Here is a 27,219-nt window from a genome sequence, read left to right as displayed (position 1 = left end):
AGAGATACTGGCACTGGTGAGGGACCTCTGACCATTAGAGATGAGATAAGTAAAGTGCCTTTAGTTCCACTTTAACATTTGTCAGCATGATGCTCTACATCCTCATATTGATAGCTACCCTCTGACACATTTACCTGTCGCACGTCTTCACTGTTGACAATTTTGCCCCCCCCCACTAATGATCAGGAACATTTCAAAGTCATGTATGTTAATTATGACATAATGATCACAGGCAAGCTGCTAGCTTCATTCACAAAAAAATAATTTTAACTTTTAGGAGCCACTGCAGCCTAGTTTGCCAGTGTGCCTCTATTTAATATTGTAACTGTTTGGATGCAATTATAGTATTAAAAAAAATAATTTTTTGATTCCAAAACAATACTGTATTTTGTTTGTCTTTTTTTTTTTTTTGTTAACCTTTTATAAAAGACAGCCATGTATTAAAAGTGCATCAAATTAAATCCTTGTCATTATTTTTTTTTAAAAATATAAAAAAAATGAGGTGGTCAAATTTAGTCATATTTAGGTTAATCACTGAATAATGCTGCTGCTAAATGTGGCCTGGTCATGTAGTCTTCAGTGACCTCTGTGCAGTACAGTCATGTGCGTTTATTTTCTTGTTTTTTGTGTTTTTTTGTTTTTTTTCTGCCCCACCTCTACAATTATAGAATATTCAATATTCTAGATTATTGTTGTCCTGAGGTAATTCATTTCTTACTGCATAGCCAAAGTACATACTAAATTTATGTCATACAGCTGGGGGAATGGACCCTTTAGTTTCCAGAACCTACAGTAGATACCAAGATGTGGCATATGTAGAGTGATTCATTGTTTCTTGCCTTTTAGATTTGTAGATCTGATGCCCCATGACCTTGCCAGGACAGCATTACAGTAAGTTTCTGCTAATCCTTCTGTGCATAAAATGTGTTTTTTTGCAGCCTGAATGTCAGACCTGCTCACCCAAGTTTCACACAGTGCATAAAGCGGCACCTCTTTTGGCCACTGAAATTCCCTCACATCACATTGAGGGTGCCCAGGCCAAGCTATACATTCAAACTGCAGCAAATTCAAACATTTTCATGGATGTAGAGGTTTTCCAGGCATACCAAAGAAGCTTTGGGTTGGTTATAGGTAGTTATATTACCTTCTCTGATGTGCTTTTCCTTTAAATGAAATGGGTTCAAAAAGTGGAACACTGGGCAAGCTAAATAATTGGTTTAAATACACCTGCTAAAGGTTTTACCTGTTTAAAGGATTTGATATACACACCTCTGCTAGTTGGTAACATCACTCTGAGATTGTTTGTTTGATTCACTGCTTCTTGGGTCAGCCTTACTGCACCTTGAACAGACATGATGATGAGCATTCATTCCACAGTAAGGATGTGGACCTTAGCTGTCTGATGATCAACTTCTGTTGAACAGGACTGTTGGAAAACATTCATTCAATCAGCTGTTGCAGTGCTGATCAGTGTATTCTGACAGTGGAGGAATCCCCGCTGTCAGAATACTCAGAATACAATAATATAGTGGGGAGGATTTCTCAATCCACCTCACTTGTGTAGATGGGGAAATCCTTTCTTCCTTCCTTTTTTTTTTTTTTTTTTTTTTTTAATTTTTCGATCCGCTGATTAACCACTTGCCAACCACGCTATAGCTGAATGACTGCTACAGGGCGGTTGTCCAATTATGGGAGGGCGTCATATGAAGTCTGGATCACAAAGTTAGCCATCAGGATTCATATCTCAGCACTCTGCAGTAAACGCCAGTACAGATTGATAGACTGACCATAACCCATGATCTCATAGCTGGCCCTCAAGGCTTAAATCAGTGGTCCAAGACCGCTCACAGTCAAAGCAATCCGGTGATGAGGCACAGCATATAAACCACATAGAGGATGGAGAAACACCCATAGTGTAATATTAAAAGCATCCTTAATTAAAAAAAAAAAAAGGTATCTACTCACATTTAGATCATAAGAAACTACATATCACAAACCGCACATCAAACACCCCAGTGGGCGTGATGACGCCACCAATGTAGCCATCCTACGTGTTTTGTCCGACCAGTATTGGACTGACCGGTGTGAAAATTTACAGTTTTCAGAAAAATTACATTCACAAATTGTTTTGTGGGTAAATCAGTAAGTACGCTCTGTGTGTCAGTTTGTTTGCGTCCTCCTGAAAATTTTTAAAGTAGAAATGCCCACCCCATATTTTTATTTTTTTTTAAGATATTAGCAGGTACCACAGTCCTCAAAATAAAGCGACCATTGAATAAAATAAAGCACATCATTTTCTCTACTTTAATCTCTCTGCTTCTCTGCATTCAATCAGGGGTTTGCTGAATCGGACAGGTATTCCTAGGGAGGCTGTTGACCACATTGTGTATGGCACCGTCATCCAGGAAGTGAAAACTAGCAATGTTGCCCGTGAGGTTGGTTTTTTGTTGTTGTGTTTTTTTTCTTTTGTTTTTTTTTAATCCTTTCTAAGTGTCTTTTCATGATATCTTCGTAGAATGTAAGTACATCACTTATGGTTTATGATAGGGTGGGTGTTGTAGCTACTTTTCTAATTATGGAGCTGACAGATGGACAGTTAGGTAATTGACACCTATTGAAAAAGGTAAGCAGAGTGCTTCCATTTTGCTTCAGGAAGATAAAGAGTTTTTTTCCTAATTTATAAACGTGTAAGACACCATCAATGGGCAGTGAAAAGAAAGCAATGAAATTCAGTGTCTGGCTGTTGAGGTTGTAAATTCTAAACCTTATGTTTTGTGTTTTTCTGTGCCCAGGCTGCTCTTGGAGCCGGTTTCTCTGATAAGACTCCCGCTCACACCGTCACCATGGCATGCATCTCCTCCAACCAGGCCATGACCACAGGTTTGTATTCTGTCAGCAGATTCCTCCATCCCCCTCTTCCACCGGGACATTGTATTCCAACAGCAGGGCTTGCAGTTGTCAGCATACACTTTGGATCAGCGAACGCAGATCGAAAAAAACATTTTTCCTTTCAAGTCCTTTCCACAGAAATCAAATGAAAGGTTCGATCGACTACTGTCGGACAACCACACAATGATCGAAATTTGACTGGTTCAACAGGGATCTGCCAAATTTCAATCAGTGTATGACCGGCTTAAGCCATGAAGTCAGAGAAACAAAGCACTGCCTAAGAAAAACTAAATCAGAGAACAGCTCAGGCTGAAAAGAGTAAAAGCGGTTCCTGCTTAGGCAGAACTTTTACTTTTTTAAAGGAAAAAAATGCAGTTTTAAAACAAAATGTACTTATCCTTTTTTTTTTTCCCCTTACCTTGACCTAACCTGACTATCGCGTGCCCCAAGTCTTCACTTATTGGGTTGTGCCTGCACATGACAGCCAAGTAGACCATCTCAGATCGTCCCCAGCCTTGGCACACAGCCTCATAAAACTCTATGGGGCAGCAAGGCACAGGCAGGAGATTAAAGATTTGCCTGCGTTAGATGTAAGGAAACAGTGGATGGAGGTAAGTATGCATCTGTGGAAGTGGAGACTGTAGGTCACTGTAAGGCCCTTCTCACATGGAGTGCAACCCACTTTGCTCAGCAGGGGATCTGTCCACTGATCCACTGCTGAGCAGAGCGGACGGATGACAAGTCTGTGTCGCAGAGCAGACATGAACACAGCCCGCTTTGCTATGTGGGTGGTTGGGTACGCCCAACTGCCCCCAGATCCGATTTCCTTCCCCCCCCCCCAGTCGAAGGGGAATGGACCTCTTCTTTTTTTTTTTTTTTTTTTTTTTTTTTTTTTTCTTCCCCTCATTATTATTATTATTATAATACAGGATTTATATAACTCTAACAGTTTGCACAGCGCTTTACAAAAAGAAGGTAGACATTACAGTTGCAATACAATTTGGTACAAGAGGAAACAGAGGGCCCTGAGAGCTTACAATCTAGGACTTAAATGAGTCGTTTCGGATTGGAGGTAGTAGGGTGCAAGTCAGTTTACACCCGCCGGTCCATAGGAATATGTGGACCTGATCGGATCCTCCATGTAAAAGGGGCCTAAGGGTCAAAAAGGATAAATTCACTTCACTGCACTTGTCCTTTTTAAAAGTTTTCTCCTGAAAAATTCTGAAAAACTGTCAATTTAGCTGTTATCTCTCATAGCTGAGTCCTGGAAATGGCCTTATGTGTGACAAGGGTAATGGGGGTGCTAGATTTCAGAAAGCCCACCAGGCTTTCCTGCTCCCTGGTGTGCTTCAATGAGATTCTGGGAGTCATCCTGACACAGGGGTTTATTTACTAAAGCTGGAGAGTCCAAAATCAGACTCCCTTCTGCATAGAAACCAATCAGCTTCCAGGTTTCATTGCCAAAGCTTCATTGAACAAGCTGAGGTTAGAAGCTGATTGGTTTCTATGCAGAAGGGAGTCTGATTTTGGACTCTCCAGCTTTAGTAAATCAACCCCATAGGGGTTGAGGCAAATAGACTGTACACTCTGCAAGTGCAGTTGCACTCATTTTCCCCAGAGCTTAGTAAATGTGGTAAAACTCTGCTGATTTCTATCATCCAATCATGTGCAAGCAAATGTTTTTTGTTTGTGTTTTTTCCTTGTGCCTGATTGGTTACTCTTTACAAAGTGAATCTTTACCTCATTTATTATTTATTTCAGGTACTCATATAGTGCCGTCAATTTACGCAGCGCTGTACATATATATTGTACACTCACATCAGTCCCTAACCCTCAAGGGGCGTACAATCTAAGGTCCCTAACTCACATTCATGTACAATTTAGACAGGATCCAATTAACCTACCAGCATGTCTTTGGAGTGTGCGAGGAAACTGGAGTACCCAGAGGAAACCCACGCAGGCACAGGGAGAACATGCAAACTCCAGGCAGGAGGTGCCGTGGCTGGGATTCGAATCAACGATCTGAGTACTGCCAGGCGGAAGTGCTAACCATTTAGCCACTGTGCTGCCCATTTACTCCAGAAAATGAGTACAACTGTATTTGCAGAGTGCACAGTCTATTTGCCTTTTAGTTAATCCACACCATAGAGAGGACAGAGACTAAATTTGAGTTGGGAAACCAAATATGTAATATTGAAATATGAGAGCTTCTAGATTGCATTGTGTTTGCTGGGATTTAAACTTCTTTATTGCCATGTATGTACAGTTTTGTTTAATGGAGAGCACTACTATAGAGGATTGGTACCTGTCACACAGGCAAATGACCGCCTTACCCACTTCTGAATTTACTAATATGGTGTCTGTTGGGATTCTGCCTCCTTCAACCTGTTCTGCATATTGCAGCTTCCTTTGGGGTTTCACATTGTGTGCATCAGATGCTTACTCTGTCCCTTCACTCTGCAGTCACATTTGCTTTGGTGTGATTGGAAGTCTCTCTTTGACAAATGTTCCCAATCCCAGAGCAAACTTGGTGAGATGTGTTTGAAAATTGCAGACACTGCGCTAGACCTCTTCCCTACAATGATGTTGTTCAGCTAAAGCTGGGGTGAAGACAATCAGTGGTCGCTATATGTGGATATCCCCTTCCTCAAGGAGAGGCTGACTTGACAATAATGGTTCTCGTATGTCTGCTCACAGTCTTTCTCCTAATCCACAGGGGTCGGGCTGATTGCATCGGGTCAATGCGATGTGGTGGTGGCCGGTGGTGTGGAGTTCATGTCTGATGTCCCAATTCGTCATAGCAGGAAAATGAGGAAGGCAATGCTAAATCTTAACAAAGCCAAGACCATAGCCCAGAAGCTTTCTCTGGTATCCAGAATCCGTCCTGACTACTTTGCCCCAGAGGTAAGCTGATGGAACACCTTGAATTTTAATTAAAAAAAAATTGGACAAGGGAATTTTCTGTTTTCCAACACAACCAGCCCAGTTATGGGTAACGTTCTGCTACTGCGTGATGGTAAATATGGACACCTTACACAATTTTTAGGAAGCAGCCCAGTATCATGGTCCTGGCTAGGTGTTTCTGATATTGTTTTCTCACAAGTTGGTCTTGAAGAAAAGATTGTCATGTTCCCTTCTTAAGGGGTCCTATCTTAACTACAAAATGTGGGGGAACACAGAACACGAGAATCTTCCTTTTTTTTTTTTTTTTTTTTTTAACACCCAAGCATAGTGGTGTTAATGAGCCCTTACACTCTTCTTTGACAACCAAACCCCAAGTTCTGCGGCTGTTTGGGAGCCCTCACTAAATACCCAGGGCTTAAGGTATGGGGTGGGGGCATCAGAAATGTTTCCTATTGTGCATTGCACAGGCCTGGACACTGTTGCATCAGGGATTGATGTCTTTAGTCCCGTGTAAGATTCAACATCCAACACAAAGCTTACATTATTATTATTATTACAGGATTTATATAGCTGTTGCATCAGGGATTGATGTCTTTAGTCCCATGTAAGATTCAACATCCAACACGAAGCTTACATTATTATTATACAGGATTTATATAGCGCCAACAGTTTACGCAGCGCTTTGCAACATAAGGGCAGATAGTACAAATACAATACTGGAGGATTCAGAGGGCCCTGCTCATTAGAGCTTTCAATCTAAGAGGGAGGGTTGAGAGATACAAAAAGTAATAACTGTGGGGGATGGGCTGATGGACAAAATACATGTACAGCTGTTCTGGCAGAATAGGCCTCTCTGAAGAGATGAGTTTTCAGGGATCGTCTAAAAGTGGACAGAGATGGAGATAGACACATTGAGAAAGGGAGTTCCAGAGGATGGGAGCGGCTCTGGAGAAATCGGTGAGCGTGGGAGGAGGTGAAAAGGGAGATAGAGAGCAGGAGGTCTTGTGAGGAACGAAGAGAACGGTTTGATTGGTATTTTGAGACCAGGTTAGTGATGTAACTAGGGGCTAAGTAGTGGATGACTTTATAAGTAGTAAGTTTCTTGAATTTTATTCATTGGGTGAGTGGGAGCCAGTGGAGGGACTGGCAAAGTGGGGTGGCAGACATTGAATGATTGGTAAGGTGGATGAGTCTGGCAGCAGCATTCATGATGGACTGGAGGGGGAATAGGCTATGCAAAGGTAAGCCACTGACAAGGGAGTTACAGTAGTCAAAGCGGGAGATGACCAGGGAGTGAGTTAGAAGCTTTGTGGTGTCAAGGGGAGTATCTTGGAGATGTTGCAGAGGTTGAGGCGGCAAACTTTGGATAGTTCAGAGTCCATGATTACACCTAGCACCCTGGCATGTGGGGACGGGTTGATGGTTGAGCCGTTGATTTGGACAGTGAAGTCAATGGAAGGGGCACGTAGGGGAGGAAAGATTATGAGCTTGGTTTTGGATAGATTGATTTTCAGGAAGTGATGTGACACCTAGGCTGATATGTCTGTTAGTAGAGTGATGCGTGAGGAGACTGATGGAGTGAGCTGAAGGGTGTAGAGAGAGAGAGATTTGAGTGTCATCCGCATTGAAATGGTATTGAAAGCCATGGGAGGCAATCAATTTACCCAGAGAAAAGGTGTAGTTTGAGAATAGAACAGAACCTTGGGAACCCCAACGGTGAAAGGACGAGGAGAAGAGGAAGTAGAATTGTAAGTGACACTGAATGTGCGGTGGAATAGGTAGGATGAGAACCAATGAAGGGCACAGAGACCAAAGGAGTAGAATTTTTTTGAGGAGGAGGGAGTGGTCCACTGTGTCAAAGGCAGCAGGGAGGTCCAGGAGTAGGAGTACAGAATAGTGTCCATTGGTTTTAGCCATTAGTAGATCGTTCTTAAGTTTGAGGAGAGCGCTTTCTGTGGAGTGCTGAGAGAAATCCAAACTGAAGGGGATCAAGAAGGTTATTCTCATTGAGGTGGTTGCTCAGCTGGTTGTAGACTAGACGTTCAAGAAGTTTGGAGGAAAAGGGGAGTAAGGAGATGGGTCATAGGTTGTCAAGATTGGTGGGATCTAGTGAGGGCTTTTTAAGTATGGGGGTGACTAGTGCATGTTTTAGAGAATTTGGGAAGATGCCAGAAGAGAGGGAGAGATTGAAGATGTGAGTTAGAGAGTGTAGGATAGAGCCAGAGGGTGACCGTAGCATTTGCTATGGAGCAGGGTCCAGGGGGCATGTGGTTAGGTGGGCATTAGAAAAAGGTTTACCAACCTCGTCTATAGTAGTGGGCTTGAATGCGGGAAGTAGTGATTGTCCCTGTAGATGTGGAGTGTTAACTAGGGGAGGTATCTGCGCATCAAAGATCTCCTCGCGAATTGTTTCGATTTTCTTTTTGAAATGATTAGCTATCTCCTGGGCAGTGAGTGAGTTAGTGCATGGAGGATGAAGAAGAGAGTGGAAGGTAGCGAAGAGTTGATGTGGATTGGATGTAAAGGTGTTAATGAGAGTAATGAAATAGGTCTGCTTGGCAGTGTGGAGGCAGGAATAGTATTTCTGGAGGTAAGATTTATATTAGTTGAAGTCTTTCTGGGACTTAGTCTTACGCCACAGACTCAAGAGCGTGGCTATGTTTTTGAGACCTCTGGTGTCATCTGTGTGCCAAGGTTGTAGGGGTCGGGGCCTGACTGTGTATGTAGTAAGGGGAGCTAGTTTGTCTAGGGAGGATGACAGTGAACTGTTGTAGACAGAAGTGGGTAGATCTGGGCAGGACAGGGATGATATTTTGTCATATAGGTGGTCAGTAGCAGAGTAGAGAAGGGTCAAGGTGGCAAAGGTTTCTGTGAGTAACTGTTGGGTGGTTGGTGGGAGACGGAGAGAGTGAAGCTAATCAGGTGGTGATCAGAAAGCGGGAAAGGGTTGTTGGAGAGGTTGCACGGAGTGCATAGATAGAATACAAGGTCAAGGGTGTTGTCATTGGAGTGAGTAGAAGCGTGCATCCATTGCTTTAGGCCAAAAGAGGAGGCTAGATTAAAAAGTTTAGAAGAAGCAGGAGTATAAGCATTAAAAGGGATGTTGAAGTCGCCGAGAAATCATTGTGGAGATTTCAGAATAGAGAAAGAAGGGTAATCCGGCAGAGAAGTCAACGAAAGTAGATACCAGTCCAGGGGTCCGGTAGATCACAGCAATTCTTAGAGAAACAGGAGAGAACAGACATATACAATGTGCCTCAAAGGAGGAGAGTATCAGTGAGGGAGGTAGGTGAAGTACCTGATAGGTGCTCTGTGGGGGCAAGGAGGATTCCTACTCCACCTCCCTTCCATCTACTGGGTCTGAAGGAGTGGGTCCAGAGAAGGCCACCGTGGGAAAGGGAAGCAGTGTCAGAATCGTGAAGGCAGGTTTCAGTAATGGCGAGTCAGTTAAAGGAATTTGTGATAAAGAGGTCGTGGGAGGGGGTGAGTTTGATACAGACAGAGCAGGCAGAGGGCATATGAAAAGTGGAGGGCTGGCTTTGGCAAAAAAAAGGAATGGAGACTAAGTTCTGCTGCCAGAGGGTGCAGGGTGATGGGAGCGTTGGGCACACTTAATTGATGAGGCCCAGGGTTTGGGGATATATCTCCAGAGATTAGGAGAAGCAGAAGGGTGAGGGAGGTAATATGGGAGTGCGATTTTATATGAGTGGACATGCCTCGGCATCCTGGAGGCTTTATGAGCATTTAGTGTCCCCCGATGGCGCTCCTGGCTCCTTCCCCTTGACCAGTGCCCCCCAATAGCAAGCCGCTTGCTATGAGGGGACTGGTGCATGCTCTATGCATCCATAAGACACATACAGCTGCAGCTCGGGCCCCATCCCTGCTCTCTCCTCATTGGCTCACTGGCTTTGATTGACAGGAGTGAGAGCCAATGGCTCCTGCTGCTTTCTTAGCCAATTAGGAGAGAGAAGCCCAGGACAGCTGAGGCTCCTGTGTACATTGCTGGATCAAGAGGGGGCTGTGCGGGGAGCAGCACACAGAAGGTTTTTTACCTTCATACATAGAATGCATGAATGTAAAAAAGTCTTCAGGCTTTACAACCACTTTAATTAAGATGACAAATTTTTTTTTTTCTTTGAGAGGAAATATCTGGACTGATGATTTATGTTTTTCATGAAACTCTTCTCTTTAATTTAGCTTCCAGCCGTGGCAGAGTTCTCTACCAGTGAGACAATGGGGCACTCGGCAGACAGACTGGCTGCAGCCTTCGCCGTGTCCCGTGTGGAACAGGACGAGTACGCTCTGCGCTCACATACCCTGGCCAAGAAAGCCCAGGAAGCTGGAAATCTCTCGGATGTCATCCCTTACAAAGTGCCAGGTGATTGTTGCTGGCTCTCGAACCTATAGATTTTGTTTTGCAGTCAGTTCCATAATGGATGTTTTCTTTTAACCCTTTAACTTCCCCCAACATATGTAGTAAATCTGTGGCAGCTGGGGGGTTGCTGCCAGGAGTGTGTAAATCTGACAAGTTGGCTGTCAGGTGGGAGTGGTCCAGCAGTTGTCCAGTCACCAGATCGCTTCCACACACCCTGGTAAGTGCCAGATCTGCACTCTTAGTTTCATTTGAAGGACAGGTAAAACATCGGGGGTTTTTTACACCCCTGATGTCTCATTAAAGAGAACCTGACGCCAGAAAATGCAACACATAGGCCACTTTTGGAAAAGAAACATTTAATGATAAAAATTGTAAAAACAATGAGTTACACCCAAGCATTTTAAAATCCTCCAAAAAAATGTTTTCAGCACCACCTCTACTACACATATGTGCATCGGGTGCCTCTGTGCTACACCACTTTACTAAAGAGTACCAAAATTCAAAAAAAGAGAGGGATAAGTTACCTAATATTCAAAAAAAATTTTTGGCAAGAAATGAATAAAAAAAAATTATACAAATTGTATTAAATATAACCAATATAAAAAGCTCATATAGCCATGTATCATATACACACAAAAATCCCCATAAAAACATATAAGCAATTTTTGGTATAGAATTTAGACATCATATTTCATAGAGCATCAAACTTTGTATTGAACCAAAACCCCAACGTGTTTCGACTTGTACATAGCATATGTCTTCCTCAGGGGGCTGTTCTCTCTGATGATCTCTGTAATAAATATACATAATACTAATAAATCAGAAAAAGAGAGGGGAAAAAAATGCTGATTTATTAGTGTTATGTGCATTTATTGCAGAGATCGAAAGGCGTCGGGGCTTTGATTCGATTCAAATTTCGATGCTTTCTTAAATATGATGTCTACATTCCATATCATATAATGGTTACATGTTTTATGGTGATTTTTGTATGTTAATGCTGCATGGCTATATGAGCTTTTTATCTTTTGTTATATTTAATACAGTTTGTATAAGTTTATGTATTTCTTGCTAAACATTTCCTTTGATTATTAGGTACCATACAGTTCCTTATCCTGCCCCTTCTTTTTTGTTTTTTCAAATTTTGATACTCTTTGTATTATGGGATGTGGACCTATTCAATGTAATGTAGGTATAGGAAAATGCTAGATATTACACCACCCTACCTCCACCATTTAACTGCCAGTATGTAGTATTTGGCATATATACAGAAAGATTTTCCAGTAATCCAAGCTTTCAACTAAACTTTCTTTGAAGAGGGAAGGGAGTTGGAGAAGAGCGCAAGAGGGCATCCACTAAACAGGGATGAGGTTTTGGGTTGTAGCAATTAAGATGAGGATTTTGAGCTCTGTGAAAACTGGTTGTCCAATATTGACCAGGTGGCTTGTGGGACATCCACAGACCTCTCACAAGCCACCTGGTCGATATTGTGGACAACCAGTTTTCACAGAGCTCAAAATCCTCTTAATTGCTACAATTAATAGGGGATCATGGGGCCCCTGTGTCCTAACCCACACTCAAACCACACCCAAAAAAGCCTATGGAAGGTACCAAGGGGCCCCCTACAGACCCAGGGCCCTCGAGCTTTGCCCGAGTGCCCGAATGATCAGTCCGCCCCATGTACCCTTTGAAGAGCCATTCATACATGAATGTTACCAGATTGTGAAGTTGGCGCCCAAGTCTATAGAGCACTGTCATTTGTATTTGTCTTTGGGCATCCTTGGATACGAGATGCACAAGGTAAGATCCAGCCAGGTGAAATCGATGTACTAATGCAAATGTCTATAGAGCAGGCTTGTTAAATTCGAATGAAATGGTGGGCCAAATTGTGAGGCATTGGGGCATTTATTAAAACTGGAGAGTACAAAATCTGGTGCAGCTGTGCATGGCAGCCAATCAGCTTCTAAGGCTGGCCATACATTGAACAACAATTGTACAAGAAAATGGTATAGATTTATCAAAATCATATAAAATGAGGTCAAACCTAAATGCCTTCAATTTGTATGCAATCAGGAAGGTCCTTACACTACGTAGTGGAAGGTAAATCTAAAGGAAATTGAATATGAAAATTGTATAATGTATGGCCAGCTTAACTCCAGCTTTAACAAACCTGAAAGGTGATTGGTTTCTTTGCAGAGCTGTTCCAGATTTTGCACTCTTGAGTTGCCCAGTCTTTCTCAAGCAGGGTGCCTTGAGATTTCTTCAGGGGTGCCTTGGAAAAATGTCTAAAAATTGCCCAAAACTTGTATGCAAGCCAGCAGGTGGAACAAGCCTGCCTTTTAGTTACACAAAGCCACAGGTTTTCATTGTGCACCATTACGACTTTCTAGCCGCCGGTGTCCTGACAACCATCGACCTCATCAGTTGATAAGGAGGATGTCAGCTGTGATATGTTTGGTATCCATTTTACTTGGCGTAACAGCATCTCTTATATTTTACAAAAAAATTGGGTTATGTATATTTTTTTTTTTTGTGATAAAATTCAAAAAGTGTAATTTTTCCCAAAAATTCCTTTTGAAAAACCGTGCAACATAAACAAAGTAAAAAAAAAAACAAAAAAGCCAATTTATTCTCTAGGGCCTCTGCTTTTAAAAATGATATAATATTTGAGGGTTCTAAGACATTTTCTAGCAAAAAATATTGTTTTTAAAATGTAAACAAAAAGTGCCAGAAATGGCCTGGAGCTAAAGAGGGAAAATTCTTAAAACACTGAACCTCAGAGAAAGCAGCGAGAGTGTGCATGTAGATTGACAGAAACAATTGAGTACTGTCCGTGATACTTTTTTTTTATTTGCACGAACATACAATAATAAAATAAAAAAAGTATCACGGACAGTACTCAATTGTTTCTGTCGCAAATGCACTAATACGGCTACAAGCACCTCAAGCAACATGTGGATTGAAAAATGTTTGATATGCATCATATAGAGCTTTATAGTACCCAATATGGAGAACCACCAATCAGTACTTTCCTTCCTCTCGTTGCAGGCAAAGATACAGTGGACAAAGACAATGGAATCCGGCCCAGCTCTATGGAGCAAATGGCAAAGCTGAAACCAGCTTTCATCAAACCATTTGGGACAGTGACTGCTGCCAACTCCTCTTTCCTGGTAAACACTTCTAGAACATGTATATGCTGTGTTTTACTTTGGAGACGTGCTGTATTGTATCTTTCTGCTGTGCAGAGAGATACAAAGCAGCATGTCCATGCTGACAGGAGAGAGACACGTGTTTGTTTACACACAGGTCTCTCCCCTGTCAGCATTGTCAACGATCAGTCCTGGCCAGGAATCGTCGGCCAGGACCCGGTGATTGACATTCCCAGCAGCCAATAGTGGCACAGGTAGGGCGGCGTGTGTGCCCCCTACCTGGAAATGCAAATCGTGTGTATATATGTGATTTTGTGCAGCCATGCCGCCCTGTAGCAGTATATCTGCTATAGGGCGGGCGGGCGGGCAAGCGGTTAAGGAGATTTCATGGCTATGCGCTTGATTTTATTCACCTGGTTTTAGAGTAGCATATCCAGCAAGCGCCTATTGGTGTGATGGTAGGCTGTCTATCTGTTTTTGGCCATATAAAAAAAAGATGCAATGTTGTGGAGGGTTTTACATCCTATAATGGATGTTTTCGTTGTCTTTTTTTTCTTTGCAGACGGATGGGGCCTCGGCTGTCTTGCTCATGTCTGAGGAGAAAGCGCTGGCCATGGGATACAAGCCTAAAGCCTATCTACGGTAAGTAAATCTGGCTGATCTACACCTGCCAAACCCAGAGCTCCAGAGAAAAAGCCCTCTACTTGGGATCTGTTAGTTGCACCTTACTACTGTGCACAACAGGCAGCATAGAGGGAGTTTAGCTTTGTGGGGGGAGAAAGCGGGGTGCAGTGATCTGCAGATTTCTGATGTTACTTTTATATAAGACTGGCTGCTTTTTGGCAGCTTATCTGCATTAACCACTTCAACACCGGGCACTTTTACCCCCTTCATGCCCAGGCCAATTTTCTGCTTTCAGCGCTGTCGCACTTTGAATTAAAATTGAGCAGTCCTGCAACACTGTACCCATAAAAAATTATCATTTTTTTTCACACAAATAGAGGTTTTTTTTTTTGGTGGTATTTAATCACCGCTGAATTATTTTTTTTTTTTTAATTTCTAAAAAAAAAAACTTTTGAAAAAAAATTCTGCTATTTTTCTTTGGTGAAAATACCCCAAATTAATGTATATTATTATTTAGTCTGTAGGAAAGTTCTAGATTCCGCAAACCATGGTATATAGAAGTGACAATCAATCAGTCCTGATGTACTGACGGCCAATCTCATTTCTTGAGGCCCAAAAACGCTAGGATAGTAATCCCCCTTCCCCCCAAATGACTCATTTTTTAAAAAAAAAAAAAAGATAGTCCAAGGTTTTTAGCAAGAGGCATGGCACGTTTTTTGATGTTGTAATTTTTGGGAAAATTAAGAAATTAAAAAAAAATAAATAAAAATATTACTTTTTTTTTTTTTTTTTACATATTTGTCACCAGTCCAGTACCACGTTGTCATATAACTTGGCAGTGATCAGGGACACTGGTGACAGTACAAAAAAAAAGTTTTTATTTTTTCAATTATTTTTCCTTTTTTTTTTTTCTTCAACACACTGTGGCCAGAGCAATATGATGTTACCATAGTAACGTTGCACTACTCTTGGCAAGGAGGCCATGTGACCGCCGTGAAGTCGTGACAAGGCGGTCACATGACACTAAACCCCGCCTCGCCCCCCGGCCTCTGAAACCCTTAATGGGCCGGGAGGCGCCAAGGTGTTAAACATGCTCCAATAGCCCTTCTGACATTTCCAGCTAGGCAGACACAGTTGATCAGCATTGGCAGTGAAGAACTGGCAAAAGTGTAGAATTCAAATCGCTTTGCCCACAATAAAGATGGCCGTGGAATGCCGCATCAGCGTGCGTTCCACACACCGGATATGACTTCACACGTTCAAGGTTGGAACAGGAAGTTGCATCAACGCGTTCCGTCCTCCCACAAGGCGTTGTCACGGACAAGACCTGCTCATCGCTGGATCGTGATTGGGGTCAGGAAAGTATTGAAGGGGCTGGGAGCACACAAAAGGTTTTTTTACCTTCATGCATAGAATGGAAAAAAAACCTTGAGTCTTTAAAACCACTTGAGGTGGAATTCTACCTGAACAACATGGGAGAAGTCAAGGATCATCAGGCACATAGTCACCCAGTGTTTCCTCCTCACACCTGATTTAAACCTCTAGCCGTACTACTGTGCCGCAGTCATGTGCATTGCACGCCAATCATGGGTTTAAATCCGGTAGTGAGTTGGCAACATATGGCCTCCTCGCCGCTTGTCAAACACACTGGAGCAGCAGTGCCTGCTATACTTGTGAATGAACCCTTAGTTGCATTCTGCAACGGCACCCATAGGGCTCTTTCACACGTTAAGTTGGGAGGTGGTAAATCCTTGCTGATAATTTGGGGTTTTACCGCCCTCAACCCCTACCCCCTTTAGCTGCTAAGGCATCAGCCAAAGGTGTACACATTCCACAGCAGGAATTAAACCCCCTTTTGCTTTTGATAGGTGCTACTGCCTGCCAGTCGTGACCCATTCAAGTATATGAGGCCACTCTGGAAGCGCCCTGCAACTGCATGCTTATGGGGGGTCCAAGGGGTTAAAGCAGATGGTGAGAGTGACATAATGCTGCCTGCTTTAACCCATTGTTTGATGTACTGTGCAAGGTGGCCTCCTTTTCTTGAATGGATCATGCTTGGCAATTTCTACGCCCACCAACCATGACAGGGAGTTTAACTTCTGCTGCGGCCTGGCCACTGCAGCTAAAGGGAGTGCAGTAGGGGCGGGGTGGTAAAAACACATATTAACTATGGTGTTTTAACACTCCACCAAACTGCAAATATAAATTAACCCTTAAGCTCCCTATAAGACTGCTTTCACACTGATGTGCTGCGGTTTACCCATCTGCAGAGCTGCGACTTACCTGGGTTAGCTGTGCTTTGTCAAAGATTTCTATTATAGCCTGCAGCTGTAGTGTATTTTCTGAAAGTGCACCAATTCTCCTGCATTCAGAAAGTGCACCAAATCCGCAGGATATAATAGAAGTCTGTAGCTAGGCGCAGCAAACACACAGGAAAGCTGCAGGTACACTGCACTGCACCCGCAGTGTGGGCAGATCGCAGTGCATCAGTGTGAAAGCAGCCCTATACTGTTATGCCCAGTGTTTTGCACCACACTGACCTGAGGATCTCTGCTTTCCTGCTGCTGGCACCACTCTGAAGAACGCTAGCCAGGAGAAGAGGTGGAGTGCAGTTGGTATCACTCCACATGGGACAGGAGCCGGCACTGCAGAGGAGAAATCTGCTTATGTTGCTCTCGCTCCCTACTTCAGCTCCAACCTTACATGTAGTCCCTCTGCATTGCACTCTTTTTGATTCGGTGGGATGGCGGGGTCAGCAAGCCCAGACTGCGATCTACCAGTCCCCTGGCCACGAGATGAAGGAATCTTTGAAGACTCATTCATTGAAAAGCAAGGACAAGGCTTGGATCAATTTATAAACAAGATTGCAGGACACCCGCTTGCCCAGAACGAGCGTTGCCTCCATATGTTCTTACAGGACAAAGCGATCAATAGAATCTACCGGTAGATTGCGTTCGATGGATTGCTGACAGCCAAATTATATTATCCATAGGATATAATCTACCACACGGGTGTCAAACTGGCAGCCCTCCACCTGTTACCAAACTACAATTCCCATGAGGCATTGCAAGATTGACAGTTACAAGCACGACTCCCAAAGGCAGAGGCATGATGGGACTTGTAGTTTTGCAACAGCTGGAGGGCCGCCAGTTTGACACTCGTGATCTACCACATAGAAATTTATGACTTCACAGTCTGCCTTTTTTATTACCCTCATCGGTCAGAATTACAAGCTATTGTTAGCAATTTGCATAAGGAATTCGTCTTGTTATCTTCTCTGTTCGTTGCATGGGGGGAAGTTCTGAGCAGAAACACAAAGCGTTTCATGGGTTACTAACCCTTCTTCAGGTTCTGTGAAAATGGTAAAGTATAGGTAAACCCTTGCTTTGTAAAACAACCCATTCAGTTTAAAATGGAAATGAAAGGTACATTTGTTTATACATCTGAAAAACATGATAACATACCCTCCTATTTTCAGCTGTATAAAGAGGTGAAGGGGGAGCAGTCTGATCATTTGAGGAGGAGCAGTCTGATCATTTGAGGAGGAGCAGTCTGATCATTTGAGGAGGAGCAGTCTGATCATTTGAGGAGGAGCAGTCTGATCATTTGAGGAGGAGCAGTCTGATCATTTGAGGAGGAGCAGTCTGATCATTTGAGGAGGAGCAGTCTGATCATTTGAGGAGGAGCAGTCTGATCATTTGAGGAGGAGCAGGCTGAGTTCTCCGCACAACTAGAGAACTTCCTGCTCTGTGCTCTCAAGCCTAGCGTGGTCCGTTTTTAATAGGAAAGTAGAGGGACTGGCAGGAACACCAGGGATTTCACACAAAGGAAGCAATACAAAGAGAACAGGAGACTTTTTCATACAAGTACATGGTACAGCAGGGACATATCAGGAATAGGAAATGTTGGGTTTACTTGTTCTTAAACTCTGTTGCCAGTGGGCTGAATGATTTTCCAAGTAGGGGGAACCTTCACCTCACCAGTACTCCCCCAGATTGCTAAAATGGGGAAAATAGGGGAACAAAAGTGTGTCTATGTATGAGTGTAACCTTGTGCGCATAACAATTGTAATATCCACACATCCCCATGTAGGTAGGAAAACCAAACCTTATTGGATCTACACGGCTCAAAAAAATTAAAAGAACACTTTGAAAACCCATCAGATCTCAATGGGGAGAAATCTCCTGCTGGATCTCTATACTGACATGGACGGGGTAATGTGTTAGGAACGTAAGGATGCCCCATTGTTTGATGGAAATGAAAATGATCGACCTACAAAGGACTGAATTCAAAGACACCCAGAAAATCAAAGTGAAAATATGATGCAGCAGGCGAGTCCATTTTGCTGAAATGTCATTGCAGTCACTCAGAATGGTCCTCAGTAGTTTGTATGGCCCCATGTGCTTGTATGCATGCCTGACAACGTCGGGGGAGGCTCCTAATGAGACCACGGATGGTGTCCTGGGGGATTTCTTCCCAGATCTGGACCAGGGCATCACTGAGCTTCTTGACAGTCTGAGGTGCAACCTGGCATCGTCAGATGGACCGAAACATGATATCCCAGAGGTGTTCTATTGGATTTAGGTCAGGCGAGCGTGGGGGCCATTCAATGGTATCAATTCCTTCATCCTCCAGGAACTGCCTGCATACTCTCCCCACATGAGGCCGGGCATTGTCGTGCACCAGGAGCCCTGCCAGAGCCCTACAAAATGACCTCCAGCAGGCCACTGGTGTGAATGTCTCTGACCAATCAGAAACAAAAACCAGCATATCCCCACTGACAAGGCAGAGCTCTGTATTTTTAAAATACACGGCTTCTCCAGACCTTTTCATGTCTGTCACATGTGCTCAGGGTGAACCTGCTCTCATCTGTGAAAAGCACAGGGTGCCAGTGGGGGACCTGCCAATTTTGGTGTCCAGTGACAAATGCCAATCGAGCTCTATGGTGCTGGGCAGTTTTTGTTTCCCTGCAAAGCAGGGAATAAAAACGGTCTCATCCCTTAGTAAAAGCATCACAATGTACACACACAAAGCACTGTTAGGTACACACTTAACCCTTTGATCTCCCCTAGATTTTAACCCCTTCCCAGCCAGTGTCAGTGTATATTATTAGTACTGATCACTGTATTAGTGTCCCTGGTTCCCAAAAGGTGTCAGTGTCAGATTTACCGTCATACTATTACAATCTCTGCTGTAAATCACTGATCGCCCCCATTACTAGTATATACTGGAATTTTTATTTATTTATATACCTCATAGTTTGTAGACTTTCTTGCAAAGATACCAAAAATACGTAATAGAATACAATTTGGCCTAAATGTATAAAGAAATTAGATTTTCTACATTTTTTTTTTTTATTATTATTGGATATGTTTTATAGCAGAAAGTAAACAATATAGGTTTATATTATGTTTTGGGGTTATTTCCCCACAATTGGTGGTCTTTTTTTAGTTTATAGTACAAAAAATAAATACCCCAGTGGTGATTAAATACCACCAAAAGAAATCTCTATTTGTGTGAAAAAAATGATATAATTTTCAAGTGAGAGTACAGCATTGTATGACCGCGCAAATGTCAGTTAAACGTAACGCAGTGCGGTATAGCAAAAATGGTCTGTCAGGAAGGAGGTAAAATCGGGGCAAGTGGTTAAAGAAACTTCAGAATTGGACACATCCAAGTGGGTTGAATGTCTGCCCCCTCCCCCCCTCCGCTGCACATAGTGGTCTCCCTCCAGCTTCTTCTTTTACTGCAGGCTACAATAGTGACATAGGTGCAGGTGGGAGGAACCATAGCCAGCACAGGGGGAGCAAGCTTAGATAGGCAATGGCATGAACGCTCAATTCATCCTAGAAGATATGCTGTGCCAGAGTACAGACAACTAGAATTTAAGCTGTTTTTTTATTTATTTTATTTTTTTTTTTATGTTTCAGGGACTTTGTCTATGTATCTCAGGACCCCAAAGATCAGCTTCTTCTTGGGTATGTATGCACATCCTCTCTTGTATTATTATTATTATACAGGATTTATATAGCGCTAACTGTTTGCTCAGCGCTTTACAATGGAACGGGAGACAATACATCAACAATACAGTTCAATACAAGAGGGTTAGGAGGGCCTGATCCTGGGAGCTTACAATCTAGGAGACTGTATTTACTATATTATATACAGGACCCTACTGTAAAAACTGATTAGAACATATAGGATCATTTGGGTTCCAGGTCTATAACTTGTACATCCCTGGCTGTGAAAAAGAAGTAAAGTAGACCGTGTAAAATTACCTAAACTGCCCCTAGGAATAAAATGCAGGTACCCTTGCATGTTTGCTTGTGCCTTTGTAAAGCTGCGCGAGACCCTCAAATTTTAGGATACTCTAATACACACCTCCCCTGGAAAGGGCCGTAACTGTTACTGCTACCCATTACCCTTGGATAGCACAGTGGCTAAATGGTTAGCACTTCCACCTGGCAGTGCTAAGGTCGTTGGTTCGAATCCCAACCAATGCACCACCTGCCTGGAGTTTACATGTTCTCCCTGTGCCTGCATGGGTTTCCTCTGGGTACTCCAGTTTCCTTTCACACACAAAAGACATGCTGGTAGGTTAATTGGATCCTGTCTAAATTGTCCCTAGTATTTGTATGTATGAATGTAAGTTAGGGACCTTAGACTGTACACCCCTTGAGGGTTAGGGACTGATGTGAATGTACAATATATATGTAAAGTGCTGCGTAAATTGACAGTGATATATAAGTACCTGAAATAAATAAATAAATACTACCCCCATGCTGCACTCATGGCCACTGACTGAAACTTTCCATAAGCAGCACCACCTGCAGCTCTGCATCTAGAGACCGCAATGGCATCGGCTGATTTTCACAGTTCCTCCTCATTTCGGTTATCGGTCATGCTGGAAAATTCATGAAAAATGGTCGATTTTCGCAATCATTGGTGGCAACATCAGTTTACAGATCGAACAATGTTTTGTTTTTCAGACGAAAAATCGGCTGATAAACGAACCATCTGTAGCCTGCATAAGGCTGGCCATACACTATACAATTTTCTGTTCAATTTCTGACCAATTTCCTTTAGATTTACCTTCTACTATGTAGTGCAAGGGCCTGCCTAATTGGATACATTTGAAAGTGTTGTTTAGTTTTGACCTCCTATTAATATATGATTTTTGGTAAATCTAAAGCAATTTTCTAAAGAAAATTGTATAATGTATGGCCAGCCTTATGCAGGCCATAGATGGTTCGTTTATCGGCTGATTTTTCGTCTGAAAAACAAAATGTAAGTTTGTTCTGTAAACCGATGTTGCCACCAATGATTGCGAAAATCAGCCGTTTTTCACGAATTCTCCAGCATGACCGATAAACGAAATGAGGAGGAACCGCGAAAATCAGCCGATGCCATTGCCCTACTAACAGTGCGAAAATCAGCCGATTTATTCTTTCGGATGAAAAATCGGTCGATAAATGAACCGTCTATGGCCTGCATTAGTTTTGAAGCTTTGTAATTTCTAACATGCGTATATTCATTTCAGGCCAACCTACGCCACACCCAAAGTGCTTGAGAAAGCCGGTCTGACGTTAGCAGACATCGATGCCTTCGAGTTCCACGAGGCCTTTGCTGTAAGACATCAATACACTCTGTTTGCACGTGTGATTGTTTTCTGTGATGCTTTTCAGTGTTTTGCTTCTCTGGTGCAGAGACTGATGTGAGTAGTCCAGTGTTCTCTGTACAGTACTGTGGAATACACTCACCGACCACTTTATTAGGTCCACCTGTTCAATTGCTTGGTAACACAAATTACTAATCAGCCAATCACATGGCAGCAACTCATTGCGTTTAGGCATCTAGACATGATGAAGAAGACTTGAAGTTCAGAATGGGGAAGAAAGGGGATTTCGGTGACTTTGAACGTGGCATGGTTGTTGGTGCCAGTTGGGCTCATCTAAGTATTTCAAAAACTACTGATCTACTGGGATTTTCACGCACAACCATCGCTAGGGTTTACAGAGAATGGTCCAAAAAAGAGAAAATATCCAGCAAGCGGCATGTTGTGTGGAGGAAAATGCCTTGTTGAGGTCAGAGAAGAATGGGCATTCGATTTCAGTCACGACATTCAGATGGTAGGGTCAGAATTTGGGGTAAACAACATGAAAGCATGGACCCATTCTGCCTTGTATCAATGGTTCAGGCTGGTGGTGTCATGGTGTGGTGGATCCATCCTGCCTTGTATCAATGGTTCAGGCTGGTAGTGGTGTCATGGTGTGGTGGATCCATCCTGCCTTGTATCAACGGTTCAGGCTGGTGGTGTCATGATACAAGGTAGGATGGATCCACCACACCACTACCAGCCTGAACCGTTGATACAAGGCAGGATGGATCCACCACACCAACGGGTCAGGCTGGTGGTGTCATGGTGTGGTGGATCCATCCTGCCTTGTATCAACGGTTCAGGCTGGTGGTGTCATGGTGTGGGGTACTTTTCTTGGCACTAGCAAGGTGAACCTAATAAAGTGGCCGGTGAGTGTATGTCAGAGCTATATAAATATATTATAATGGTGTCTGACTGTGATGGGATATGAGAATGTAAGCTCATGTAGTGCAGATCGACTTCAATGGTTTATTGTTTTCCAGAGGGTGCATAAAAGATGATGAAGGTTCCTGGAATGCTGAAGGTAGTAGCTGCCTTCCTATAGAGTTTTGCCAATTCTAGATAACTGAACAGAAGAGAAAAGGAGGCGCAGACTAAGTGTAGCAGATTAGTAAGTGATTTAATGACACAGGATAAAAAACACTGACAAGAGTAAACATAAAACAGGACTCATCTGTGAATCCATGGGCTGCTCCTTTCCGCCCCACAGGAAGAATGCCAGCCGCTCTTGGTCGTGCGACAAAATACACAGAAGCGCATGAAAAGTAGCGATTTGAGTGTTTCCATGTATTTCTATGGGAATAAAAATGCAACATTCGGCCTGAATGAATCTACAAAAGTAGCTCCAGAACTTTTTTGAGCTTCAGACGTTCTGCTTCAGGCGACTTGGAGTGGAGATGTGAACCATCTCCATAGAAAAATATTGATTTTTTTTTTTTTTTTTTTTTTTTTTCCTTCCCTGAGCATTTTCGAGCTTCGTGCTACAAAACTCTCAGGTGTGATTGGGGCTTTACAGTTATCTGCCTGATTGGGTGGCTGTCATCCTTACTGGCCCTGTTATTAGTAGGCATTGCAGCTGGAAATTGGCAGTGTACGGAGGTGCTGACTTGTTTTAGTCCTACAGGGCAAAAAAAAAACACAGATTTGATCCCCCCTTCCCCAAACAGCATATAATTAACCACTTTTACCACCCCCCCTTCTGCTCAGGCCAGTTTCAGTTTTTCAGCGCTGTTGCACTTAATTTTTGCACGGTCATGCAACACTGTACCCAAAATAATTTATAATTTTTTTGAGACAGATTGAGCTTTCTTCTTTCATTAATCACCACTGGGTTGTTCATTTTGTGCAAAACAAATGAAAAAAGGCCGAAATCTTTGAAACAAAACAAAAAAAAAACTTTTTGTGTCTGTTCTAAACTTTTGCAAATAGGGAATTGTTCTTCTTCATTGATGTGCACTGATGAGGCGGCACTGATGGGCACTGTTGTGCTGCACTGATTACTTCACTGGCCTTGAGAACTTCACTGTCCTTGTTGCTAATGATGCTCAAAACTATTGCAATGTTAAAGCGATTGGAAAGGCTCCTGAATAAAAGAAAAAAGGTTTATACTTACCTGCTCTGAGCACTGGTATTGCACAGAGCATCCGCTTATCACCTCTTCTGGGGTCCCCCGCTGGAGATGTCTGCTGCTCCTCCTCTTCTCTGTGTACCCTCTCATAGCAAGCTGCTTGCTGTGGAGGCACACGTGCAGGCTCACGCCCTATAGGGGCTGCGTGCGTCTATAGACGCACACACCACAGCTCAGCCCTGCCCCCTACTCCCTGCTCAGTGGATTTGATTGACTGCAGCGGGAACCATCAGCTCCTGCTGCTATCAATCTGTTCTGTGGGACCAGAAACAGAGGTCAGCGCTGCTGGAGAAAGGTGTTTTCTCAGGGAATGCATGAAGATTAAAAAAGCCTTGTGACTTAAAGAACCACTTTAAAGTCATTCTAAATCCAGAACATTTTTTACCTTAATGCATTCCCTGCATTAAGGTAAAATAAAAAAAACTTTTATAGCTTCCCTGTGTGCTGGATCTCTTCTCTCTCTCTCCCCCTTCACTGTGCATGGCTGCATCTCTTCTCTGTTTTCCTCTTAACACAGGGACTTGAGCAGCAGCAGGAACCACTGGCTCCTGCTGCTGTCAGTCGAATGTATTGAGGAGGAAATGGGGGCTGGGTTAAGCCCTGCTATGTGTGTCTATGGAGCGTGGCTAAATAAATGCACACAGCTTGGGAGCGAGCACGCACTGTGTGCCCTCATAGCAAGTGACTTGCTATGGGGGCACAGGAAAAAGAGAGGGACCCCAGACAAGGAAGTTCGAGGTCACTCTATGCAATACCATTGCACAGAGCAGGTAAGTATAATGTTTATTATTGTAGTAAAAAAAAAGTACCTTTTTAGTAAGTGAGAGACCCCCTCCTCCCCAAAAAAAAGAAAAACCAGACTTTAAAGGCAGAGTTGCCTTTAAAGCCCTGTTTTTTGAGGGGGGGGGGGTCTCTCACTTACAGTAGTGCTTTGGGATATAAACCACAACGTGGAGGCTTCGGATGGTGATATACAGTATCTCACAGAAGTGAGTCCCCCCTCACATTTTTGTAGATCTTTGATTCTCTCTTTTCATGTGACAACACTGAAGAAATGACACTTTGCTACAATGTGACGTAGTCAGTGTACAGCTTGTATAACATGGAAATTTGCTGTCTTCTCAAAATAACTCAACACACCGTCATTAATGTCTAAACCGATGGCAACAGAAGTGACTCCACCCCTAAGTGACAAGGTCCAAATTGGGCCCAAAGTGTCAATATTCTATGTGGCCGCCATTATTTTCCAGCACTGCCTTAACCCTCTTGGAGTTCACCAGAGCTTCACAGGTTGCAACTGGAGTCCTCTTCCACTCCTCCATGTCGACATCACGGAGCTGGTGGATGTTAGAGACCTTGCGCTCCTCCACCTTCCATTTGAGGATGCCCCACAGATGCTCAGTAGGGTTTAGGTCTAGAGACCTGCTTGACCAGTCCATCACCTTTACCCTCAGCTTCTTTAGCAAGGCAGTGGTCGTCTTGGAGGTGTGTTAGGGGTCGTTATCATGTTGGAATACTGCCCTGTGGCCCAGTCTCCGAAGGGAGGGGATCATGCTTTGCTTCAGTATGTCACAGTACATGTTGGCATTCATGGTTCCCTCAATGAACTGTAGCTCCCCAGTGCCGGCAGCACTCATGCAGCCCCAGACCATGACACTCCCACCACCATGCTTGACTGTAGGCAAGACACACTTCAAGATGGTGGTACCCAATACCAACCTCTGGGCTTTTGGATGTGTCCACAAGGGAGGCTTTTATAGGTAAATTCCATATAAAAAATAAAATCTGTTCAAGCTGAACTCAACCCAAAAGGGGACGTTCCGCTTGCTTGCGCCCATTCCTCCACTGCCACACTTGGCTCTCTTTTGAGGGGAGTAGTTACCTGGTTTTGACAGCTACCCACTCCCACTTCTGGCTCAGATCCCAGTAGCAATTTGATCCAAAAGTTTGCCCCCCAACCCCCGTAGACTTCTGGGACACATCACATATTCCAGAAGACTGCGGCTCATGCATCATGCATAAAGCACAGTGCAGTAGGAAATCGGCTGTGAAGCCGCAAGGCTCCACTTCAGGCTTCCCTTACTGAAGATGCCGGTGACAGCACCCAAAGCTAATTGAAGAATTGGCTCGGGTGAGGACAGTGCTGGACCCCTGGATAGGCAAGTGTCCTTATTTTAAGTCAACAGCTAAAGTATTTGTAGCTGATGACTTTTAATTTTTTCTGGGGAGGCCAGAGCTCCACTTTTAATGCACATTTAATCTTACTGGATGATTTTTGTTGAAGTGAATGGTCTGGTTCACACAAGGTGCGCTACAGTGTGAGGCGCACCGACAGGAAGCCCCACGACATCGGTGTGCAGATATGTGTCCCCAAGCTCACACTCTGTGTTCAGAGCCATACGCGTTAGTTTGCCTTGTGGGAACAAGGCCTAAGTCTGCAACTTCCTTGGCTGTTGAAAGATTCTGCCTTTCTTTTAAGGAGTCATCCACAAGAACGATTTTTTTTCAGCTGCTCTCTTTTTGTTTTGAAAGATCAATTTTTCATCTAGAACGTCTACGTTCTTTGAGTATTTACAGAATATTCAAAATTAAGCCATCTATGATTAGCCGCAGATCATGAAGCACAGTGGATGCACCCCCCCCCCCCCTACATAGGTTTGTTGACTCATTCCACAGTTGGTACACAGATGTCATGCTCAGGCCTTGATTTACATTGTCACTCTATGTACTCAGGGTAATCGAAAGCAAAGGTGGTGGCTTCTACTGGGAGCTCTGCTCACTGCCTTCATACTGAATGCAGTATTGGGGTGTCTAATATCAAAGACAGAATTCTGTTCATCATCATGGATACAGTGTAGAAGGATTTGATCCTCTGTCAGGTTTCTATTGCTGTCTTTGTTCACCTTAAAGCGATAATAAAAGTTCTTTTTTTGAGGGGGAAAATAACAAACCTGTTATACATGCCTACTGTGTTGCAGTGGTTTTGCACAGAGCAGCCCAGATCCTCCTTTTCTCAGGTCCCTTTCCAGTCCTCCTGGCTCCTCCTTTCTGTTGGGTGACCCCATAGCAAGCAACTTGCTAGGGGGGCACCCAAGCAGGTGTGTTCCCAAGTTGCTGCTCCCTGTGTCCATTCACACACGGAGTCGCAACTTGGCCCCGGCCCCTCCCTCTCTCCTCATTGGCTGACTGGCTGTGATTGTCAGCAGCGGGAGCCAATGGCTCCCTGCTTGCTGTCTCCGCCAATGAGCAGACAGAGACGCAAGACAGCTGAGGTTGTAATGCACAGCATTGGATCTCGATGAGGCTCGGGTAAATATTGAGGGGGCTGGTGGCACTGCTACACACAGAAGGTTTTTTACCTTCATACATAGAATGCATGAAGGTTAAAATTACTAGTGGTGCACCGAAATGAAAATTCTGGTGCCGAAACCAAAAAGGAAAATTCAAAATGCACCGAAATGCGCAGTTTTTAAAAATGAATTTATATTTTTTGGGG

At 43.5% G+C, this 27,219-nt stretch overlaps 1 protein-coding gene across 2 annotated transcripts in view; it reads left to right on the top strand.

The window, feature by feature from the left end:
- Positions 1-27,219, top strand: part of HADHB (hydroxyacyl-CoA dehydrogenase trifunctional multienzyme complex subunit beta) — a 57,054-nt gene that overhangs the window by 20,487 nt on the left and 9,348 nt on the right. For both annotated transcript variants that reach the window (XM_089655656.1, XM_089655655.1), the window contains exons 5-13: positions 847-891; positions 2,336-2,435; positions 2,793-2,880; positions 5,606-5,793; positions 9,991-10,171; positions 13,214-13,335; positions 13,877-13,956; positions 19,869-19,916; positions 21,479-21,566. In XM_089655656.1, the coding sequence (XP_089511782.1) occupies positions 847-891; positions 2,336-2,435; positions 2,793-2,880; positions 5,606-5,793; positions 9,991-10,171; positions 13,214-13,335; positions 13,877-13,956; positions 19,869-19,916; positions 21,479-21,566 (940 nt within the window). The remainder of the gene's footprint in view (positions 1-846; positions 892-2,335; positions 2,436-2,792; positions 2,881-5,605; positions 5,794-9,990; positions 10,172-13,213; positions 13,336-13,876; positions 13,957-19,868; positions 19,917-21,478; positions 21,567-27,219) is intronic.

The sequence above is a fragment of the Staurois parvus genome, unplaced genomic scaffold (genome assembly GCF_062004578.1).
Source record: "Staurois parvus isolate SC_StPar_1 unplaced genomic scaffold, SC_StPar_1.0 ptg000860l, whole genome shotgun sequence".
NCBI lineage: Eukaryota > Metazoa > Chordata > Amphibia > Anura > Ranidae > Staurois > Staurois parvus.
This window is presented reverse-complemented; position numbering and strand designations above follow the sequence as displayed.